The following is a 24,722-nucleotide window of genomic DNA, read 5'->3' as shown; positions in this document are numbered from 1 at the left end:
ATGTGAACTTCTCTGGCCGGGCGGGATTACAATTTGCATCTTCACACTATTACATGAACACCTGATGTTAGATTGGATAATGGATAGGCGCGCACACACACACACACACACACACACACAAAATGGTAACAACAGCTCTTTATTATAACACAACAAGTGAGAACAACCCAGATTGATATATATATTTATATATCTATATCTATATTTATATTTATATTTATTAAATTTATAGACCACCCCCTCTCCCCGAAGGGACTCGGGGCGGTGTACAGACAACACAATAAAAAACAGTATACAAAATTAAATACTCTTAGAATTTTATAGAGAGCTGTCAGACCCTTCGACCAATAGGATTAAACCTCTGTTCCCACCGGAACAGAGGACCTGGGTGGAAGCCACTGTAGTTGTTATAAGTATCTAACATCCCTCCCCTCTTAGATGGAACAATCCTACTGGTTACGTAGTCACGCAGGTAGGCGGGCTTTTGTGTAGCTCTGCCTGACCTGCGCAATTCAGTAGGAGGGTTTTCCCTGGACAGGTCGGACCTGTTTGCTCTGCAGCTCCGCTTGGTGGAAGCTCTTGGAACCTTTCACATGCCGTGGCTGGCGCTTCTGGAGCCGGTTCGCTTGGAGCTCGCTGCGGGCCTGCAACAAAATCAGATAGGTTTCCCGGTACCCTTGGGCTTGAGGTGACTGTGGAAGGAGTGAGCATTTGCTCCGTTTGGGTAGGACTTTAGTTAACTCGTGCAGGAGTTACCTCTGGTTGTCTAAGAGTGGAGTTGGAGAGGCGGCCACGGAGTTAGTCAATATGCCTTCTCCAATTCCTACTGTCCTCAAGCTCTAGGAGGTAAGAGCAAGGGCCAGTGATGCCTATCACTGTGGCAGGAATCCACAGAGTTCCCCCGGTGTAGTCGTGAGCGTATACTGAATCCCCTACACGAAAAGTCTGAATCTTGCTTGTGGAGTCTGGGGGCGATGAGGCAGAATAATTGGGGTGTATCCGGTCTAAGTGGGACCTTAGCCGGCAATCCATAAGAAGCTTGGAGGGGCCTCTCCCAGTAGTGGCACTGGGCGTGATGTGCTGAATTAGTAAGTAATGGTCAACCCGTGTTTGCCAATCTCCCGGGCCCATCCTAGAGAGGGCCTCTTTTGCAGATCTCACCATTCTCTCCATCTGACCATTGGAGGCCGGATGGAATGGTGCGACCAGGGCATGCCTGATTCCCTGAGCTGCTAGGAAGGTCTCAAATTGCATGGCCATGAATTGGGCCTGTTGTCAGAGACCAAGACGTTGGGCAGGCGTGCATGGAGAAAAGTCTCTGTAGCACCTTGATAACCGCTTCTGCCATTGTGAAGGTCATCAGGACAACCTCTAACCACTTCGAGTAGGCGTCGACAACTACTAAGAATGTCTGGCCATGAATTGGGCCAGCAAAGTCAATGTGCACCCTAGACCACGGTGCTTGAGGTTGCTCCCACTCCTTAGCGGGCGCCTCTGGGGGAGCTGGTGTGGACTCCTGGCATGGTGTGCAGGTAGCCACCCATTCTTCGATCTCCCTGTCCATGTTAGGCCACCACACGTAACTCCTAGCCAAAGACTTCATCCTGACTATTCCAGGATGCCCTACGTGTAAAGCCTCTAATACTGCAATGCGCAGTTTGGGTGGAACAACAACCCGTTCTCCCCACAGTAGACAGACATTTACCACCGATAATTCATCGTGTTTAGGAAAATACATTTTAAAATCAGCCCCAACAGGCCCCTTGGGCCACCCCCTCCACACCCAGTACAAAATTTGCTTGATGGTGGAGTCCTTCGCAGAGTGACAGGCAACATCAGTGGACGTGACAGGCCCAGTCTCCAGGCAGTCAATGAGGAGGACTGGCATCTTGGGGGTAGGGTCAGCAAGAAGTTCAGGCAGCGGGCAGCGGCTGAGAGTGTCAGCGTGCCCCAAAGTGGAGCCAGGTCGATGGATAAGGCAGTAGAAGTAGGGAGCCAGGAAAATAGTCCATCTGGTCATGTGGGGTGATAAAGACACTGGGGTAGGATGGTCCCCAGCCAGTAAGCCCAACAACGGCTTGTGGTCTGTAATCAGTTCAAAGTCCCATCCATAAAGATACTCGTGCCACAGCAGCCAAAGTCTCACAGTCCATCTGGCTGTAGTTCTGCTCTGCGGCGGATAGAGTCCTGAAGTAAAATGCAATAGGGGCTTCGGTTCCGTTGGGCATACGATGGCTGAGGACGGCGAACAGTGAAGTGTCGCAGGTCAGCACCAATGGCAGGGTCTGGCTGTACTGGACGAGGAAAGAATCTGCCGACAGGAGTCGTTTTACTGCGGCAAATGCGGCAGCCTCGGCTTTTTCCCAAGACCACTTCACGTTTTTAACCAGGAGGCGATGTAGGGGCTCAGCAATGGTGGCTTTCTGTTTAAGAAAGTCGCTGTAGAAATTAAGGAGCCCGAGGAACACCTGCAGCTTGGTTTGATTGCGAGGTGTGGGGGCGTCCTGAATTGCTTTAATTTTTTGTGTGGTCGGGTGAATCCCAGAGCCATCGATCTGGTATCTTAGGAATTCAACCCTTGGCACGTTAATTTGGCATTTCTTCTTTTTGAGACGGAGGCCCTTGTCTTTAATTCTAGCCAAAACTGCTTGTACTTGTTTTAAAAGTTGCGCCTCATTTGCAGCCGATACCAAGATGTCATCGAAATAGGAGACGACTCCTGGAATCCCCTGCAAAAGCCGTACCATGACACTTTGGAACAGTCCAGGGCGATATTAATGCCAAATTGCAGGTGGTGACATTTGAATGCACCCCTGTGCATCACAATGGTTTGGGCCTCCACCACAGCGCCATCTACAGGCAATTGTTGGTATGCCTGCGCCATGTCCAATTCATATATTTTTATTATTTTTACATTTAAAACAATGCAATACTGCGGAGTCGGAGTGATCATACATTCACATTATGTACAGCTAGTTTCAACCATTAACAATTAATCTACTTAATACATTGTCTGTCCTTCTGTCCAATCACAATATATACATTTGTTCCAGTCTTGTCATCTTGTCTTATACCAATCATAAAATCTGTTCCATACTTCAAAATATTCTGATTCCCCTTTATTTTTAAGTTCCAGAGTGAGCCTGTCTGCTTCTGCACAGGCCAACACTTTTCTGATTATATCAAGCTCTGATGGTGTATTTTCTTTTTTCCAATACTGTGCATAGGTTATGCGTGCTGCAGTTAGTATATGTATAATTAAATAAAGTGTATCTTTCTTAAACTCCTCCGGTATTATGCCTAGGAGAAAAGTTTCTGGTTTAAACATAATTTGTTCTCCCACCATTTGTTCTAACCATGATTGAATCATTTTCCAATATTTTTTTGCCTCATTGCATGTCCACCACATATGATAGAAAGTGCCTGGTGTTTTTTTACACTTCCAACAATTTGGGGCCAGATTTTTGAACATTTTGGAAAGCCGTGCTGGGGGGAGATGCCATCTGTAGAACATCTTATAAAGATTTTCTTTATACACCGTAGCCAATGTTAGTTTCTGATTAAGTATCCAAAGTTTTTCCCACTTAGCCAATTCCACATTGTAACCGAAATTTTTCGCCCAGGCGACCATGGTTTCTTTGACATGTTCCTCCTCTAGCTTATATTCCAACAAGAATCTATACAGCACTTTGATCAGTCTGTTTTCTGTCTATATCAAAAGTTTATCTAATATTGTGTAGTCTTTGGCAATACCTTCGTTCTTCCTATCCTGTGCATACCTTGATTGTATCTGTAAATAAGACCACCATTCTACTTGTACTCCTTGTGATGTCAGTTCTGATCTGGTTTTGATCTCCCCCTGCCTGTTCAGTAACTCTAATATAGTCATATTTTCCATGTTGATTAAATTTGGGTGTATGTGTGCTTCCATCGTAGATAGCCAAATAAGTATTTTGGTATAGTGGTCATGTTTAATTTTGTTCCATATTAGTAACAGAGATTGTCTACTAAAATATTTGTGTGCAGATCCTTTTTCATACCAGAGGAAGGCATGCCAGCCTGCTTGGAGGTCATGGCCTTCCAATTTGAGTAATCTTTTATTTCTCAGCATTATCCATTCCCTTAGCCATGTTAGTATGGCCGCAGTATAATAGAGTTCCCAATCTGGTACACCAAATCCTCCCTTTTCCTTAGTGTCTTGCATAGCCTTAAGTTTTATTCTTGGTTTTCTTCCCTGCCAAATAAATTTCGAAACCAATTGGTTCAAATTCTTGAAGACACCTTTTTCTAATTTAATGGGAATATTCTGAAATAGGAAAAGAAATTTTGGTAATATATTCATTTTTATAACTGCGATCCTGCCCATCAGGGACAGTTGTAGGTTTTTCCATCTTTCTAGATCTTTCTTAGTTTTATTAATCAAATTAGTATAATTATCTTCTTTGATGGTCACACATCTCGCAGATAAATGTATACCAAGATATTTAACTTTTTTGACAATTTGGATACCCAATTTCTTCGTTAACTCCTCTTTTGCTTTTGATGTCATATTTTTAGTCAGCATTTTGGTCTTTGTCATATTTATCTTTAGGCCCGCTATTTTCCCATACTCTGTCAATTCCTCAATGAGTTTCGTACCGGACTTTATAGGATCTTCTAGCACAAACACTAGATTGTCCGCAAAGGCCTGTAACTTAAATTGCTCCTTTTTGATTTCTAGTCCCTTTATCTGTACCTCTTTACGTACATTCCTGGCTAGTACTTCTAGGGTTAGTATAAACAGCAGGGGGGATAGGGGGCAACTTTGTCTTGTACCTTTCTGGATTACAATACTTTGTGTTAATTCACCATTGATTATTACTTTGGCATTTTGGTTTGTATAAATTGCTCTGATCATGTTTATAAATTTATCCCCACAGTCCATGTATTCTAATTGTTGGTGCAGAGATTCCCAGTTGACATTATCAAATGCCTCTTGGGCATCGAGAAAGATTAGTGCAACCTGTTTTTCATTGTGCACTTCATAATATTCAAGAATGTTCAACATAGTTCTCATATTATTTTTAATTTGTCTTCTGGGGAGGAATCCATTTTGATCTGTATGGATGAATGATGTAAGAAATTTTTTCAACCTTTCTGCTACTATTGAGGCAAAGATTTTGTAATCTGCATTTAGCAGTGAGATTGGTCTGTAGTTTTGTATAAACACCTGGTCTGTGTTCGCCTTAGGTAATAATACAATATTAGCCTCCGTCCATGATAATGTCCAATTCAGCAAACATTTTTCCGGGGCCTAATGAATGGAGGAGGTGCTGTACAATGGGTACAGGGTAGGTGCTTTGTTGTAGCGCTTTATTAATTATGCATTTGTAGTCTGTGCAGATGCAGACTGACCCATCAGATTTGACAGGTGTCACTATGTGGGTCTCCCAGCGTGCATGATCGATCGGCTCTAGGATTCCCTAGCCTACGAGCCTGTCAATTTCCCTGTCAATTTTGGGGCGGAGAGCAAAAGGCATTCTCCTGGGTTTTAGCCTTATTGGGGCTATGTTGGGGTCCAAATTAAATGAAATTGGAGTCCCCACATACTTACCAAGACCAGTGCCGAAAACATCCTCGAACTCCTTAAAGATGGCTTCAGCGCCGTCGTCTTTCAAGGCGTTGATACCGGTCACCTCTAGGACCAGGGCTTGGAACCAATCTAGCCCTAGGAGGCTCTGCAGGTTGCCGCTGACCACTCAGCGATCACTGGGAGTTTTCTGCTGAATTGTTTGAAGTTCACTTGGAAGGTGACTTGGCCCACGATGGGGACCCGGTTTCCCTGGTAATCGTGTAGGCGGATGTTAGGGGTGCGAAGGTGCTGCTTCTTGAGGCTAGGGATAGCCTGTTTCAGGGTAGACCATGGTATGATGGTCAGTGATGACCCGGTGTCGATCTCCATCTCACATGGAGAGTCCTCGATGAGGACTGTGACTTTCAGCTTTTTTGGCTGCCTGGTGCAGACTTGTCTGATTGATGTGTGGTGGGTGACTCTGTTGTCGCCCTCTGAGCGCCATGGTGGCTTCTCCAGGCCCCTTGGCTGGGCCTCGGTTCGCGGTTTGGTGCGCCTCTAGGCTGTCAGGCAGTGGCAGTGAATTTGCTCCCGCACACCTTTGCGATGTGCCCCTTTCTCTCGGCAGTTTGCATCATGGAAATGGCAAGCCGATCTGACATGGTCTCCTCCAAAGCTCGTGCAAGGCGGGAGACGCTGTTTGAAAGTACACGCCAGCTGGGCGCGGCTACTGCGGCAGCTGTCATCTTCTTCTCCTTCAGAACTCTCGGGCTCTGCGGCCTCGCAATAAACGCATATGCTTTTCCGCGCTTCTTGGGGCGCGCTTTGGCGCTGCAGAGTTTCAGTCGATTTGACGGCTGATTCTGACGCCCTGACTTCGTCCAAGGTGATTTGCAGAGTGAGGTTTGATTTTGTGAGCAACCTCCTCTGTAAATTAATGTCCCGAATGCCACATATTATGTGGTCCAGAATCAGCTCATCTTAAGTCTCTAAATTCGCAGTACGCTGCTGCCTTACGGAGTGCAGCAACGTACTCATTAATCGACTTGCCATCTCTCTGATTCCTGAAATTGAATTCATGCTGGTAAACATGCTTGGATGGCTTAGGTGCGTAATGAGTCCTAAGTGTCTGCTGGAGCACCGACCAGGCAACTGATTGGAGCAGTTTTGCCGTCTTGAACACTTTCCGGCCGTCTTGAACACTTTCCGGCCACAGTACCCACAGTTCTTCTTGCGGCCTTCAGAAAGGCCCATGAGGTCACTTGCCTCAAGGAAGCAGTCAAATCGTAGCATGTACGAATCCCAGTGCTCGGTGACTGGTCATACGGAGTCTGTGGGGTGTGCATGGCCATTTTGTGTTCTGAGGGCATTTTGAGTTTGCTGCTCAAAAGTGGCTGCTCGAAGCTGTGCTGAGTTCCGGGCTGGATGTACTTGCTGGATCGCTACGCTCTTTTCGGTTTGCCTAGTTGCCTTCCGATTCCACCTTTGTCGCCAGTGTTAGATTGGGTAATGGATAGATACTCGCAGGCTTAACGGTAACAACAGCTCTTTATTACAACACAACAAGTGAGAACAATCCAGCGAAGGTTGAGTCTGACAGCAGCCCTTTTATAGGGAGCTGTCAGACCCTTCGACCAATAGGATTAAATCTCTGTTCCTGCAGGAACAGAGGACCTGGGTGGAAACCACTGTAGTTGGTATAAGTATCTAACACCTGAGTTCCCACGCCACTTGGCTGCTAATAGTTTCCACTCGTAGTTGATCAACTGCACCAGGTGGAGCAGATCTAACAATCAACTGCTGTTGAACAATGGAACTATTGCTATTGTTAGGCTTCAATAATCTGACTTGATTTTTCTCCTCTCTGTCTTATCTTCCAGGGAGAGCCTGACCTGGGTCTCTTCTTAATTCTACAAATGTCTGTTCTCAAAACTTAAAAAAGCTTTTTTTTTTTTTTTTGCTTACATAACAGTTTCTGAATATTTGCTCCAAGGCAAATACCTCTTTGGCGCTCTACAGCTTGATTTCAGTGGGTTGGCTCTTTCACTTACCTGCAGGTGTATTTATTTAGGAAAGACATTCCAGGATTTACGTTTAAGTAAATAGAACAGATTGTTTGGTTAAGTTCAACTCCTGACTGCAAGGACCGATTCTTGCCATCCTGATTTATCTAAATCAAAAACAAAGAATATTGATATCCCTTTGATCCCTTCTATCAGTTGTTTTTCCCTCTCTTTCTCTCATCCTTGCAAAACATATTTTTTGTAGCCCAGCAAGTTTGCAAATTATAAATTTATGAAAGATCCATATGCAGCAGTGCTTAGCAGTCAACCTGCAAAGCTTCAGATTAATTATAACACTAAGGACCAACCAAACTTCTTTGGGTAGAAATGATTTTTCCAACCTACTTCATTCACTTTAGTTCCTTAGTATATATTTGTCTATTTTTGTCATCGCTTGTTAGGAAAACTTATAACTGCTGCTACTTAAATTTGAAGTAGCAATTAAATGAGATAAATATATAAACAATATATAAAACTTTTATCCTTGTGCAACAACAAAATCTGGCGGAATAAAATTATCAGTTCCAGTAAAAGAGAACATTTGTTCTCAGCTCAGGGCTGAAATGACGAACCCTTGGTGCTCTCTTCAGTTTGATGGTTGATGATGTTACCTAATTTGGATACCAAAATGACTGCAAGAAAACAAGCAAGCTCAAAGAGAACTAAGGATCCCTCAAATAACAGTTCTGTTCAAAGGCAAGCAAAGGCTTCTATTGCAGTTTGAGATATACTTTTAAATGAGAAATACTTTTGATGTTAAGTGTGCATGAATCTCTAAAGAACTAAGACAATGGGATTGTTTAAAGACACAGAAATAAATGTAGAAGTTATTCAATAATTTGGGGAAAAAGAAGAACATGATATCCAAGAAATAGATGAGAAATTAGAAGAAGCGGTGGAAGGGAAAAATCAAAATGAGATACCAGAAGCTAAAAATAAAGAAGATAAATAATTTAAAAGTAGGAACCAACTCCTCAAAAGCTTATAATAGAGAAAACAGAGAAAAGAGAAAAAATTCTCCAAAAAAAGGAAAGGTTAAAAGAAAAAAATAAAGAAAAATTCCTTATAAAAAAAACTGAAGTCTTGGTGATGGGTGTTCAGACAATACAGCAGAAAGAGACAAAGGGTATTCAGAAGGGAATGTACAGTAGGCACAAAAATATTAAAAAGAGCTGTAAGACTCCAAGAGAAAGAGATAAAATGCTGATAAAAGTCACTAAATAATGGGATTTTAAAAAGGTTAAGAGATGATGGATAATAAGAAAATATTTTAATAAAATGAGAAAACACTAACGGAAAATAGTAGTATATACATAATAAATTAAGACTGGAAGATGGAAATTTAAGATAAGGAAATTTACCATAATTGTATTGTTAACATCAATAGAGTGTTAAAGTATATTGTGAATTTAAAATATTAAGGATTGGAAGGTATGAGGATTTTGAGATACACTCCCAGGATTGATTAAATATTGTTAATACTTGTCGTTATTAGTAACCCTACACATTTGGAATATTGAAGTTATGGTGAAACAGTAATTCTTAAAATATTAAAGAATAGTATTTAGTTGGGGATAACAAATACATGGCGTACAAAAATGTCGTTAATGTTTAGATGAATCAATGGCAAAATGATAAGGTATTATAAAAAGAAATAGTATTGTTGAAATTGGAAGATTAGGATTACACACACCTATTTATATTATTATTGTTAATTAAAAAAGATTTGACCCAATCAATACACTGTCCACAAAATATATATGGTGTGAAAAGAAAATTACAAATGAAACTTTTTTTTTTAAAAAAAAGATACTTTTAAATGCAGTATCACTGTCTCAGAAGCAGTTTGGTGTGGTGGCTTAGGGCTCAGGTTAGAAATCTAAAGAGCAAGAGTTCTAAATAAATAAATATAAATAAATAAATATTTATTTCTTAGCCGCACCCTCTCCCGAAGGACTCGGGGCGGCGTACAATAAAACACATAAAATAAATATCTAGACAAGACATACATATAACAAAGACGTATACCAAGACGTGTACAAGGAGGAGGTGGGCTGATGAATAAAAACAATTAAAATCACAATGTTTAAAAACCCCTAAATAAATAAATACAATTAAATTACACAAATAAAAAACCCGTCAGGAGCGATATAGTTAGATCATAGTTGAGCCAGGCCAGCTACTTGGAATAGGTGGGTCTTGAGCTTTACACGGAAGGAGCGGAGGTCAGAGGTATTCCTAATATCTGGAGGGAGGTCATTCCACAGGGCTGGGCCCGCCACAGAGAAGGCTCTACTCCTAGGCGCCGCCCCTCGGCACTGTCTGGTGGACGGCACCTGGAGGAGACCCTCTCTGTGCGAGCGGATTGGTCGCAGGGATGTATGGGGCAGAATACGATCCCGCAAGTAACTAGGTCCTGAGCCATGGAGCGCTTTAAAGATCGTTATCAAAACCTTGAAACACACCCGATAGACCACAGGAAGCCAGTGCAGCTCGCGCAGGAACGGTGTCACATGGGAGTACCTAGTACTCCCCATAATTACCCACGCGGCTGCGTTCTGGACAAACTGTAGCCTCCGGGTGCATTTCAAGGGAAGCCCCATGTAGAGAGCGTTACAGTAGTCCAAGCGAGACGTCACCAGCGCATGAGTGACTGTGTGTAAGGCGTCCCGGTCCAGTAGGGGGCGCAATTGGCGCACCAGGCAGACCTGGTGGAACGCCCCCCTTGCCATGGCTGTCACATGGTCATCCATGGACAGCCAGGCATCCAGGAGGATGCCCAAATTGTGCGCCCGCTCCACGGGGGCAAGTTGAATGCCCCCGATGGCCAATGATGGGATTAATTGGCTGAACCGGGGAGCCGGTACCCACAGCCACTGCGTCTTGGAGGGGTTGAGTTTGAGTCGGTTGTCATCCATCCAGACCCGTACGGCTTCCACACACCGGGACATCACTTCAACGGCCTCGTTGGGGTGGTTCGGGGTGGAAATGTACAGCTGAGTATCATCAGCGTACAGATTATATCCCACCCCGAAACCACGGATGATCTCACCCAGCCGCTTCATGTATGTGTTGAACAGGAGTGGCGAGAGGACCGACCCCTGTGGTACCCCGCAAGTAAGGGGGCGTAGGGTCAACCTCTCCTCCCCTGCCAACACACGTTGCGTCCGGCCAGAAAGGTAGGAGCCGAACCACCGCAAAACGGTGCCCCAGACCCCCAACCCCTCCAGCCGGCGCAACAGGATACCATGGTCGATGGTATCAAAAGCCGCCGAGAGGTCTAATAGGACCAGGATAGAGGAACAACCCCTATCTCTGGCCCTCCAGAGATCATCCACCAACGCGACCAAGGCTGTCTCCGTGCTGTGACCGGGGCGGAAGCCGGACTGGTGCGGGTCTAGATAATCAAGTACCATTTTAGGCAAAACCAGCTAAACAACTTTGCGGCCAGTACTCTCTTAGCCATAGAAAGAGGGCAGTGATGAATCACTTTTAAAAATGTTGCCAAGAAAACAGCAGGCACAACAGTCCAGGCAGTTGTGAAGATTCAAGGTTAACTTAAAGGCAGATAAATGATACACAGGTGAAACTTGAAAAATTAGAATATCGTGCAAAAGTTCATTTATTTCAGTAATGCAACTTAAAAGGTGAAACTAATATAGGAGATAAGACTCATTACATGCAAAGCAAGATAGTTCAAGCCGTGATTTGTCATAATTGTGATGATTATGGCGTACAGCTCATGAAAACCCCAAATCCACCATCTCAGAAAATTAGAATATTACATGCAATCAATAAAACAAGGATTGTACATAAAAGAACATTGGACCTCTGAAAAGTATAAGCATGCAGATGTACTCAGTACTTGGTTTGGGCCCCTTTTGCAGCAATTACTGCCTCAATGCCACGTGGCATGGAAGCTATCAGCCTTTGGCACTGCTGAGGTGTTATGGAAGACCAGGATGCTTCAATAGCGGCCTTCAGCTCTTCTGCATTGTTCAGTCTCATGTCTCTCATCTTTCTCTTGGCAATGCCCCATAGATTCTCTATGGGGTTCAGGCCAGGCGAGTTTAATGGCCAATCAAGCACAGTAATCCCACAGTCATTGAACCAGGTTTTGGTGCTTTTGGCAGTGTGGGCAGCTGGAAAATGAAGTCAGCATCCCCATAAAGCTCATCTGCAGAAGAAAGCATGATGAAGTGCTCCAAAATCTCCTGGTAGACGGCTGAGTTGACCCCGGTCTTAATGAAGCACAGTGGTCCAAAGTCCTGTTGCTCAGTGGTCCAAAGTCCTCTTTTCTGATGAGAGCAACTTTTGCCAAAAGCACCAAAAACTGGTTCAATGACAGTGGGATTAATGGGTTTGATTGGCCTCTTCATTCTTCCTCCATACTCTGGGTCCTTGGTTTCCAAATGAGATGCAAAAGTTGCTCTCATCACTTCATGCTTCCTTCTGCAGACCAGCTTTATGGGGATGCTGGCCAATCGGGCACAGTAATCCCACAGTCATTGAACCAGGTTTTGGTGCTTTTGGCAGTGTGGGCAGCTGGAAAATGAAGTCAGCATCCCCATAAAGATCATCTGCAGAGATTTTGGAGCAATTCATGCATCCTTCCGCAGATGAGCTTTATGGTGACGCTGACTTCATTTTCCAGCTGCTCACACTGCCAAAAGTACCAAAACCTGGTTCAATGACTGTGGGATTACCGTGCTTGATTGGCCAGCAAACTCATCTGAACTGAACCCCATAGAGAATCTATGGGGCATTGCCAAGAGAAAGATGAGAGACATGAGACCAAACAACGCAGAAGAGCTGAAGGCCGCTATTGAAGCATCCTGGTCTTCCATAACACCTCAGCAGTGCCACAGGCTGATAGCTTCCATGCCACGTGGCATTGAGGCAGTAATTGCTGCAAAAGGGGCCCAAACCAAGTACTGAGTACATCTGCATGCTTATACTTTCCAGAGGTCCAAAGTTGTTTTATGTACAATCCTTGTTTTATTGATTGCATGTAATATTCTAATTTTCTGAGATGGTGGATTTGGGGTTTTCATGAGCTGTACGCCATAATCATCACAATTATGATAAATCACAGCTTGAACTATCTTGCTTTGCATGTAATGCGTCTTATCTCATATATTAGTTTCACCTTTTAAGTTGCATTACTGAAATAAATGAACTTTTGCATGATATTCTAATTTTCCGAGTTTCACCTGTAATCCTGTACAGTAACCTTTCTTATGTATTGGATGGATTTACGCAATTCTTGTATAAAGCATACTAACAGCCAATCACCTTTTCAAATGTAGTTTCTGAAAGATCCAGAACTGGATGAGTAACATATCCATATGCTTGGTTTTCCCCTTCTCCATGAGACGCTACACAGAGAACAGGTAAGTGTGGGATTAGATTTATGCCTTACTTAACTATAGTCAGAAACCTTCACTGTGGCATCTGAAATAAAGAAAAGGGTAAACCCCATGGCTTAGACAGATGCTATGAATGAAAGCTGTACTAAATATTCTAGGATAGAGTAGCTGCTTGAGGAATCTCCCCATCCTCTGGAAAAGAGAGAAATAATAGACAACATATTTATTTTTTTAAAGCAGGAAACTTTTATTACAATAATTTAATAGAAAAAAACCCCACAGTTTAAATAAATTATACAAATACAAAATTAAAATAATTAATTCAAGATAACCTCCTCCTGGGAAGGGACGATATACTGAAAGAATTTGGGGTGGGGCAGGAAAACTTGAGATAACACATTAGTTCATTAGTTCATTACAATCTCAACTCTCTCCCTACTGCAATTATTAGGCATATCCAAATAGAATCCATCAAATTCTGGATTAAATGGCTGCTGGAATGCCCTGCAGCAATTTGCTACATCTAGTGTGAAACAGTGTACGATTCCAACAGAAAATAGAAAGAGTTCAAATATTGTGGTAGGTTGGACAGGGGTAATACAGGATCAAGTATTGCGATGTTCCAAATAAATGGAGAATTTTCTAACAAACCTTACATTTGATCGTGGCCAGAAGCGTGGGAACATTATATATACAGTATATGCCTACTAAACTAAAGCATTTAAAAAGATATCTTATATTGTGAGTGGGTGGAGAGACTTCACATGAAATTTAGATTCTCTTATATTAGAAGACAAAGACAGCATGGAAAGAGCCAACTAAAATTTAGTCTGGAGAATTAAGAGTTATTATCATCTAGATCACGAGTGTCAAACTCACAGCATCACGTGACGTTTCGTGACATTTTACCCCTTTACGGAGCTGGGATGGGCGTAGCTTGGTTGTGATGCATCTGGCTCGCGGGCCACCAGTTCGACATCCCTGTGATAATATTATCATCTAGATAACCAACATTAACTTTAACTTAATTAACAGGTTAATTAGCATTAACCTGTCTAGACAGCACCTTAGACAGCAGAGAAAGAAATGGAAAAATAGATTGACTGGGTACCAAAATAGCGGTCATAAAAAGCATTAAGTCCAAAGTTAAATTGAAATAGGTAATTTTTGACATACATATATATTTGACCATGTATCTACTTTGGTATTAAAAATGTTCTAGGATATAAAGTTTATAGCAGCCTTTAGGGAACCATGAAGCCATCTGACTAGGGATGGTTACAATAGATCTAAATGGGAGTCTCCTTTCTGAAAGGAAAGCAGTCAGATTAAAGAAGTTGTGAAGAAAGGACCACAATCTTAATCTGTGTGTACTGTGAGGATTACAAGGCAGACGGATTGGGCTTGCTGGGGAGAGAAGGCCAGATATTAAGACTCAAACCAATAATTAGAACGTTCCAATACATTATACGACAACCAAGGCCTTTTTATTGTCACAACAAAAATAGGTGAGAAGGGGAAGATGTGCTCAAATTAGTTATAAAGAAATAGGATTTTTTTTTAAAAAAAAAAAGACCCTGAACAGAAAAGACTTAAAAAGAGCACAAATACCATAGAGGACCTCTTGGGCGAAATATCAAAAGAAAAAAGGTCCTCTTTTGGCACGGAAGAATTGGAGTGATGAGGACCTTGGAGACAAGGCTGGATCAGTCTTTGAAAACAGCCTGGTGGCCATGAGGGCGCTCGTCATGCATAATGTGCCTGCGGACATGAATGCGCCGGACGCGATGCTCCCGCCCATCATCGTCATCACCAGCGCGGAGGGGGCCTCCGCCTCCACCCGCAACTCCCCCGGTGGCCTCCAGGAGGGCCTTGTCTGGCACCCGTGGCGTCTCATAGATCAGGATGTTCAGTGTTTCTTCAAAGATCCGGGCTTCGGGAAACTCGACCTGTACACCCAAGGGAAAGCAGGATGAAGCAAGCCTTAAGTCTCACTATGGGATCCCCTTTTCAAACTGGAAGCAATGTAATTGACCTCAGGTAATAAAGCTCAATGCCAGCTGCCGAAGAACACAAACTAGAGGTAACTATACTGCCTCGTGTCCTTCCTGTGAGTTTAAGCATCTCGTTAGCTATTGCAAGGACAGGATTCTGGACCAGACAGACCTCAAGTTTCGTCTTCTTACATGTTTAATTGGATTTAGGAAAGGCTATTTTCTTCAAGAGTTTACATTCCCATATGAAGACACCAAAACATACAGGTAGTCCTCAACTTACAACTGTAATTGAGCCTGGAATTAACAGTTGTAAATCATGCTGATTTGGTGGATCCTATAACTGACTTTGTTTTATGAGGTCGCCCCCCCTCCCCCTATAGGGATTGTTCAATGAATCATCACAGTTGTTAAGCAACCCCATTACCCACAGTGGGCATTGGAAGCAAACACTGGTTTTTGGCAAAAGACGTTGTAACTTGTGGTCATGTGACTGCAGAATGCTGCAAACAGCCATAAATGACTTGCTGCTAACTGCCCAAAATGCAGTCGTGACCGGGGAGGGGGGGGAGGGGGAGCAGCTAGCAAAACTTTGAATCTGGGTCATAAGTACCTTTTTAGGTTGTCATCACCAAATGACCACAGGTCAAGGACCACCCATACTGATAGTGCTCGACTTAACAACAGTTCACTTAGTGACTGTTCGAAGTTACAATGGAATGGAAAAAAGTGAGTATTTTTCAGTTATGACCATTGTAGGATTCCCCATGGTCATGTGATCAAAATTCAAACACTTGGTAATTGACTCACATTTATGACGGTTACAGTGTCATGATGTCTTGACGCCTTTTGCAACCTTCTGACAAGCAAAGTCAAATCGAGAAACAAGATTCACTTAACAACCCTTCTACTAATTCCGACAACTACAGTGATTCACTTAACAAATTTCTCACTTAGCATCAGAAATGTTGGGCTCAACTGTGGTCGTACGTTGAGGATTACTTGTATTAGAAAATCAAAACTTTGTATTTGGAGGCCTGAGGAATGGCTACACCTTACCTTGGTCTGCTTCTTTTCGGTGGCATAGACAATGGAAGTGCAGCAAACCTCCGCAATCTTGCGGCCCTGCCCATAGAATGACCAGCAGCAGATCTCATCCCCAAGAACGTCTTTGATGAAAAGCACTCGTCCATTGAACCTCAGAGCTAGTTTATCAAACAGTTCGATATTCTTCAGTAAGTTGTCATCAGAGTTACTTTCGGGAGGGGGGGGGGAGAAGAAAACAGTGGTGTAGATACTACTAAAGAAATGGGACAAGTGGATGACCTGGGAGATACCAACGACCCCAAGGTCATCCTATTCTGACAACAGGACCATAGCTTACCTGGTATAGGAATACTTGTTATTACTTCTGTTATGCAGTAACTTCACCACAGGCTAAAAGGAAGGCGAGAGATATGAATGAATTTAAGATCACACCACTCCTCTTGCTAAGAGGTGTACAGCAAAGCAAACTAGACCTTCCCTCATACTGGGGGATGGAGAAGACTGTATTTAGAAGAATCCTCACTTGCCTTGATACCATGATATATGGAGACATACATCCAAGGCGCTTAAGTGTGCCTGATCTCTATGATTTCCTGAGGTAAAACTTGTGTGACTTCTCGGCCTCCTTACCTTAGAACATCTTGAGATAATTTGCTGCTCTTCCTTGGGAGATGTCACCATGGGGATATGGCAGAGAGGATCATAGGCTTCACTTTTTTGCTAAGGAGGAGAAAAACAAATATTTTTCATTATTTACAGATGTACTAAACAGATTCATACATCATGCTAAAATGTGATTTGTGAATAAACCATAATTGACTGGATCCACAAAATTCTGTTTAAGCCATAAACAATGGCTTAGAAAACATAACTACTCTGCACAAGTGGGTTCAATTAAAGAAATTGAACCACAGTGCAGAGTAATGTGTAAACCAGTGTTTTTCAAACCTGGCAACTATAAGATGAGTGAGCTTCAACTCCCAAAATTCCCGTTAGCATTCAAGCTGGGGATTTCTGGGAGTTGAGATCCATATATCATACAATTGCCTAGTTTGAAAAAAAAACTGATGGAAACAAAGTCTCTGTATTCTCTAGGAAGATTTAGAATTAAAATTAAAGGCATAGAAGAGGTATGTCCAACCTTTTGACTTGCCCAAGCTGCATTGTGAAGAGGAATTGTCTTAGGTCACACATAAAATATTTATAACATAGTTAATGTGTGTGAATGTACATAGTCTTAAAAGTTTATGATCTTCTTGGGCTGCATTACTAACTATCCAGGGCTGCATATAGCTTGTGGGCTGGACACACCTGGCCTAGAGTCTAACAGAAGTTTAAAAAGGGAACTGGAAATAACACTTGAAAATCATATACTTTTCTAATATGAAGTCAGTTTTCCTTCATAAATACTGAATGTAAACATATACAAAAATGGGAGAATATATTCAATATGAATGTAGGTATCCATGCTTTTCGTGTAATATCTGGTGAGTTCTTTCTTTTTTTTGGTAATGCATTTTAAATGACCCAAAACTGAATGGAAAAATAATATGGAAAGAAAAAGATGATTAAAGAACCAATTTGTATACCTTTACATTGACTCTTAAAATGTCTCCCTTTACTCTTTTTTCATTTTAACTACAATTCTATGAAGTAGGTAAAGCTGAGATAGTAGTATTAACTCGAAGTCAACCAGGTGCTTCCATGGCTAAAGGGGGAACCTCTCAGCTAGCACCTTCCTCACTATAGCAGCCCAGCTCTCAGGCTGAGAGAAGATTGGCTCAAAGTCACCCAGTGAGCTTCTAGGACTAAGGATGGACTAGAAGTTGGGTCTCCAACTCCAATAGCGGAACCATTACATCACCCTCTGTATTGTTGCAAGTGAGACGATAATGGCTGGATGATGCTAGAAGGCACTGTGAGACACTACTGGGGATAGGGCTCAAGTGAAATAATCACCAGGAGAGCACATTTTGCTGAAACAGAAGAGCCCTCAGTCATTGGTCCCTTCTAGGCAGATAGGACAGATCCTGCTTTCTTCTCTTGTCATCTCGTCTAAGGATGTGACACTCAAGAAAATCATCGGACCTTCTCAGCCAGCCACCCTCACCTGTAGTGCAAGCTGGCAGTCCTCAACCAAACCTTGGATCAGATAGTACCGGGCTTCACACAACACTTCCTCCAGCTCCCGCTGTGACTCTGGAAGAGATACTGAGCCATCTCGCAAATAATTCAAAATAGTTCCAAAATGGCGGCCGCTTCGGTCAATCAAGATCCAACCTGGAAAAGCAGTTAATTTTAGTCCCTAAAATTAACGGGTTAAAAATGCTGTAGACCAGGATTTCCCAATCTTGACAACTTTGAGATATATGGACTTCAACTCCCAGCATTCAAAAGCCAGCCATGCAGGCTGGGGAACTCTAGGAATTGAAGTCTACAGTTCTTCAAAGTTGTCAAGGCCGAAAAACCCTGCTGTAGAGTGAAGAATCTATTTAGGGGACCTCCCCATTCTAAAATGGCTTGGAGGGGAAGATACAGTTATTATTATTTGCACTGATACAAGATTATATTGATGCTAGAAGAACAAGTGCTTCTTTTAATTAATTCTGGGCTTACAATGTACTTCATATCTCAAAAAAGAAAATGTAACAACCCTAGACCCAACAAAATCCTTTTTAATGAATCTACTTTGGATGTTATGCCTTGGCAAAGTGGCAGCATTTGGTTGACCTTGTCTGGCCTGGTTATTACTTGGATGGGATATCTCCAGGAAGTATCAAGCATGGCTGGCTGGGGAATTCTGGGAGTCAAAGTCCACACCTTTTAAAAGTTGCTGAGAAAAGCTCACTCTAAAATAAGTCATCCTGAAATTTTCCAAGGGCGCCCTGGGAACCAGCTTGGATGAATCCCCAACACAATCTCCCATCATGCAGAAAATCCCACTTCTAGTTGTGGAAGAGATGGGGCAAGCTGAAACTCATACCTTCGCTATCTGTGAGGACTTCCATTCGGCCACTGAACATGGCCTTGAGCATGGTATCTTGCTTGGTCAGGGTCTGCACGGTGGTGTAATGCAGAGATCCTCCCACATTCAGCTTGACATACTTGCTGCTGGGGTTCAGAGGCTTGAGATCCAAAGTCACCTCAGTTACCCCACTCCTGCCATCCCGTCGGTGCTGGGTTGGGACCAGTGGAGCACAATTCTCCAGGGATGGGGATGAATCTGTGGTGGCCTCAGCTGACATAGCCACCTACAGAAAAGAGAAACTGAGCGAGGAGATCTTCCAACAGCAGATTTCCTGCACAGAGCATTAGCTGAAGCATTTCGGAATCTCTTTTTGACTTTCTCTGAAAGGCAGCCCATTTCTGTTTGTTTTTAAAGAAAAAACAAGATGCGGGCTTGGAAATTCTCCCAGCAAATTTATTTCCAGTATTACTTGGCTAAATGTCCCCCTGCAGATCTGCCATTTATTATCACCTCCCCCCTCTTTGTATGTACCCTCTGCAATCAAAACTGGATTCATTCCATAATGCAGATAGCAGCAATGGATAACATTCAAGCTTATGGGATCTGTTTTATAGGCTACTAACTGAAGCCAAATAGGAAGTAATCTCTTTCGCTAAGAGTTCACAAACAGAACGATTGCAGTGACACATCACACTACTAAGCCGTATAGTGACTTGCTTGTTTGACGTTAGGTAAAACTAACCAAGTGATGTTTAGTCACCATATTTAAACAACTCAAGACAAAGCACAAATGCACTAGCCAGACATACACTCAAACTAGGAACTAGTGATCAGTACCAGAATCCACCCCATCAATCTTTTCACACACAAGTTCCATTCATGCTGATCCCCCTCAGCCTCCCCACCCCTGAAGTTAACTGAAAGGAACTGGCTTTAGGTTTCAAGACTGATTGAGCCACCTTCCCACCCGAGCAGTTGCCTTCAAGAGATGCCGGCCCTGAATAGCCGCAATCCACTCAGCTAAATTGATTGTCAGACATTACAGAAGTTGGTCCAGTATGTTCACAGAGCAGCAATGGGGGGGGGGGGGGGGGAAAGATATTAGAAAATGGGGTCCACCCAGAGATCTACTAGCGTATCCCAACCTACCTTCTGCTTCTGTGTGGCACTCCACACCTGGGACTGCTAATAGGAAACAATGGGTTTGCCTTCAACTTTGTGCTAACTGGTCTTTGCCTCAACAAACATCCCTGCCCTGCAGGATCACTTCCTCGTATTGCCTGGCTCCACCCTGCTGCTCTTGCGCTCAGCCCTTGTGCTGCCCAGATGTCATTGTATTCATTTTCCACCTGCCCACCACCAGGCTGCCTTTATTCACTCTTGCATTATTTATTATTACTACTATTGATTTTCTTGACTGGGATCTTGGGGTGTGCCTGCATATGAGAAAAGCAGAATATTAATACATATCAGAAGTGAGTGACAGCCTCGACTATGGGCAAGTCCATTTTCCAAGTCTAACTCATATTTAACTTCTCCGAGTGCCAGGATGTTCCTTTCGCCAACCTCTTTTCTTGCATTGGCTCCACCACAATGGATGCCAATTGCCTCTCCTATAGGGGCTTCCTTTCCACTCAAATCTTAGGTGCAATTCCCGGGTCATCGCTAGATGGCAGCAAACGATTGAGGTTCTTTATGCTCCTTAGCTGCCATCTTGTGGTAGTTCTGGTTTCTGCAGCCATCCAGATCATAGATGCTTTGTACGCTATTCTACGGCGTCCTTTTTTCTGCCGCACACCGACCTCGCCCACCCCACCCTCTGATCCACTCACCTCCCCCACGGGAGCAGGGTGGGCTCAAGCCAGGCCCCTCCCCTTCAGCCCCGCCTGGACTCCGGGGCAGCAGCTCCGCAGGATGCCTCGACCTGAGAGACAGAGAGAGGACGGGAGGGCGACAGTGCGCATGCTCTCAAACGCCCCGTCGCTCCCCCTCTTAATGGAACAGTTACTCTGTACATCCGGGTACCCGCCTGCTTAAAACGAGATAGAGGCGGGTTGACTTTCTTCGCCCTCCCACGGGTGGCGGTAAAAGCTGCGCCTGCGCAGAAAGTAAAATCGCGTCCGCAGAGAAGGGTCAAAGAAAGGGAGTGATGGAAGACTGAGTCAATCGAGGTTGCTGGAGGGCGCGTGCGCAGATGGTAGCGCTCAACTGCACGTGGTATTAGCGCGATCAGCGGGGTGGGTGCGCATCTGGGCGGTGCCGCCTCTGTCTCTTTCATTAGGCAACATGAGGGAAGTGGAGGGAGTCTTAACTGTGACCCTGGACTAATTTTTATAGATTGTGTGACGTTAAAAATCAACATTTGAGTAATTGCACTTGCGCACATAATTTTTGATTTCTTCTGCTGGTAAATTGTGGCTGGGGCCACGCCATAATTCAATGACACACAGTCCCAACAGATTTAATCTGAGGAGGTCATTGCATTTTGGGATCCCTACACATGATCTATATTATAGAAGCTTTTGTGTGATCCAGATCATAGAAGCTTTCACGTACACTATGTTGCATTAATTCAATAGTTAATAAAGATTTAAGATGTGAAGCCACTTAATTAGGCTGAGGGCAAGAGCTTACTGTAAAACCTGAACTCCAGAATATTATTGGAAACTGTTTCCAAATCTGTTATTATTTTGTGCTCCATTAAAAAAGTATTGTGGCATCTTAAAAGATGAATATTACTTCTGTTGACTTACCATCCACTACATCTCTGAACTACTGACATTTGTGTGTTCTTTTTAAGATGCCAAGACGTCTGATTGTAAAACATGGCACAGGTAGTCCTTGACATAACCACAATTGAGAAGTTTCCATTGGTAATCCCAAAGGTACTTTTTCAGGAGGCAATTGGACTTTGTTTTTCCTTTGAAGACATTTCGCTTTTCATCCAAGAAGCTTCTTCAGCTCTGACTAGATGGTGGGGAATGGAAGGATTTATATTCTTTGCAGAATGCTGGTCATTTGCATCCTTTTAGAGGGCTCTTGAAGCACTTGGAGGTTTATTTGTGTCCTCAGGGTCACCTGAGTGGTGCTCCTGGTTCCTATAGTCTGCATTCCCCCCACCTCCTCTGGAAATCCATTCCTATTCTCACACCATTCAACGTCTTCAAAAGAAAAGAAAAACAACAAGAAAATCCAGCTGTCTCCTGTAAAAGCACCTTTGGGACGACCATGATTGAAAATCTGTACAGACTTTTAGCTATACAATTTGAGATGAATGCCCTTTGAATGGGCTTGATTGGTGGAAAGAAACGAAGCAAACCTAGTTGGAAAATATCACTTTAAAGAAACTGATGACCAGATGGAAAGCAATGGCTGGGAAAAGTCCGGTACCAAATTGATGGCTATAAAGGCTCATGTCACACAGACACCAAATTTTAAGTCTAGAGCATCTTATTGGATCAGAGGTATGCTTTATATGAAGAGCAATAGCACGCCCCTCTATTTCCCTTTGGGCATTACCATATTTAGAACAGAAGCTACTATAATTCAAATCTCAGAAATGTTTCCCTACCTATTTCATTACAACCCTGCCAACCATGCTTTGCTGAGCTTGGAAAGGTGGCTGGTAGAAATCCATCGAGACCACTTGGTATTCCTTTGCTTTAGCATAGGGTTATCAAACCTGTGACACGTCATCATGTTCCGTATCGCAACTTTCCCCTTCACTAAACCGGGAGTGGGCATGGCCACTGCGTGAGTCATTTAGCCCACGGGCTGTGAGTTTGGCACCCCTGCTTTATCAGGTCAATAAATGCTACATATGCATTTTAAGAGGCTTAAGTATTTCAAGTGAGAATACAATTGTGTAGTGTCTGTTCTCATATATTACCCATAATACCTTTGCCAAGATTCTTTCAAATTAGATAAATAAAGCCTCACTCGATTTTTCATGACTGTGTGCTCTGCAAAGATTTTAAAGAGGAAGCATCATTTGAATCAAAAATTTACTAATGTATATATATATCTGGCTTCCAGTCCAGTTGCCTTTGAAAACAACACCTTTGGGACAACTGTGACCTAGATGACTGAGAATCTCCAAAGACATTTGGCTTCATGGAAGTTATTAGTCAAATCATTTGAAAACAATTTGTACTGATTTCTGTGAATTCAAAACACAACACCCATAGCAGCCCAGCAACTCTGATTCTGGAAAGCTAGTGAATCTAGGAGCAACGGTTATCCTTGACCACTAGCAATGAGGGGACATATTATACATTTTTATCATCTACAAAACATGGTTAACTGGGCCAATGCTTTTTAAGATTCAAAATAATCATTGTAGGTTGGCTACACCCAAATTTTAATGTAGGATGGAAAATGTATACAAATCTTGGTAATAATATTCCAAATAACTATCTTAAGTTCAGAATTTTTGACAAAGACCAAGGAAACTGAAAAAAGGAAATGGTCTGAGACAGCATTGTCTAAAATTTAAAAATTAATCATTTTCCTTTATTTTTCCACTGAAAATATTATCATCTTCTTTATGTAGAACATTGATGCTGAAGGAGTATATGAATCAATATGAATCAATATTGGCTTCTGCTTATATTATTGTATATTGTCAGAAATTAGTTGTTTTCTAGCATAGCAAATTGTAAACTTAATACTGCAAATGTTATCTCACTGCTGCATCTTGCTTCTATTCTTGTCTTCAAAGCTTGGCACATTCTTGAAAGCTAGTAGAAGAAATTGTTACATGGGAATATCAAGCTGCATAGATAAAGGAACCAAACTAGGGAGTTTTCCTGGCTCATAAATCCTTAAAGCATTCTGCCGAAAAACAACTTGGCAAAGGGGGGGGCTTCCACCCCCTACACAAGGCTATAGGAATACTCCACAGATAAGATAAACAGAGACAGGAGCTTGAACCAAAGAACGCTTTAAAAATCACGTTGGTAACGAATCTTTGTCTCTGATTGGATAAACTTTGTTTCTATCTGCCTAAAATGTATATAATACTCTGAGCCACTCTTCCAGGGTATGGCTATGCCTTACAGACATTTCTTTGTACGTTTTGGGTATAGTTTTGTCACCCAGCTTTTGCTATGGCCATAAATAAAACCTGATAATTTTTGCAAGCCTCGTCTCGAGTCTCACTCTCTTTGGCATCTCAGTGGCTCAGGGTAACTGCTGGAACCTTATAATGCCTTGATAGTTGTGAAGGCTGGATTGTTTACAGCAGTGGTAGTCAACCTTTTTCTACCTACCGCCCACTAATGGATCTTTCTTGATGGAAAAATTTCCTTACCGCCCACCAGTTTTTGCGCAAGTGCGGAATACTTTTTAGAAAGGAGGGTGTTTTAAAAAAGAAATGTACGTACATTTATCTTTTTATTTCTACTTTATGCATGTTTATAATGTTTTTAACTTTATAAAGTTTAATTAGAAAACAATAAAGTAAATTGAAATTAGCTTTACTAGTGATTAATGAGATCTTTGAGGCTGATGCTGTGAGACTAAATATTTGATATCTGGTTCGATTTTCGTAAGGAACAAATGAAAGTCTCCTCTTTCGGTGATATTCAGATGGTTTCTGTGTTTGCTCATAATATGATTAACAGCACTAAAGCCTGATTCTATAAGATATGTGGTAGGGAAAGATATCAATAAATTGAACATCATTTTCCACATATTTGGATATAACGCAGGCATTTTTTTATTTTGCTA

General features: G+C 42.6%; 1 protein-coding gene across 2 annotated transcripts; it reads right to left on the bottom strand.

Annotated features, from left to right (window-relative positions):
* Nucleotides 1–14,444: 14,444 nt before the first annotated feature.
* KCTD13 (potassium channel tetramerization domain containing 13) lies at nt 14,445–21,025 on the bottom strand. 2 transcript variants are annotated; one of them, XM_081932402.1, is made up of 7 exons: nt 20,825–21,025; nt 19,008–19,275; nt 18,135–18,304; nt 16,655–16,744; nt 16,362–16,414; nt 16,037–16,232; nt 14,445–14,932 (listed from the first exon to the last, which is right to left on the bottom strand). In XM_081932402.1, exons 2-7 carry the CDS (start codon nt 19,267–19,269, stop codon nt 14,690–14,692), a joined length of 1,014 nt encoding a protein of 337 aa, XP_081788528.1. In that variant the 5' UTR covers nt 19,270–19,275; nt 20,825–21,025; the 3' UTR covers nt 14,445–14,689. The 2 variants fall into 2 exon arrangements, with proteins under 2 accessions (XP_081788528.1, XP_081788529.1); XM_081932403.1 differs by lacking the exon at nt 20,825–21,025 and adding an exon at nt 20,142–20,784.
* Nucleotides 21,026–24,722: the final 3,697 nt, after the last annotated feature.

Source organism: Natrix helvetica, assembly GCF_964273705.1.
Source record: "Natrix helvetica genome assembly, chromosome: Z".
Lineage (NCBI taxonomy): Eukaryota > Metazoa > Chordata > Lepidosauria > Squamata > Natricidae > Natrix > Natrix helvetica.
The sequence above is the reverse complement of the archived record's forward strand: the minus strand, read 5'-3'. Positions and strand labels throughout refer to the sequence as shown.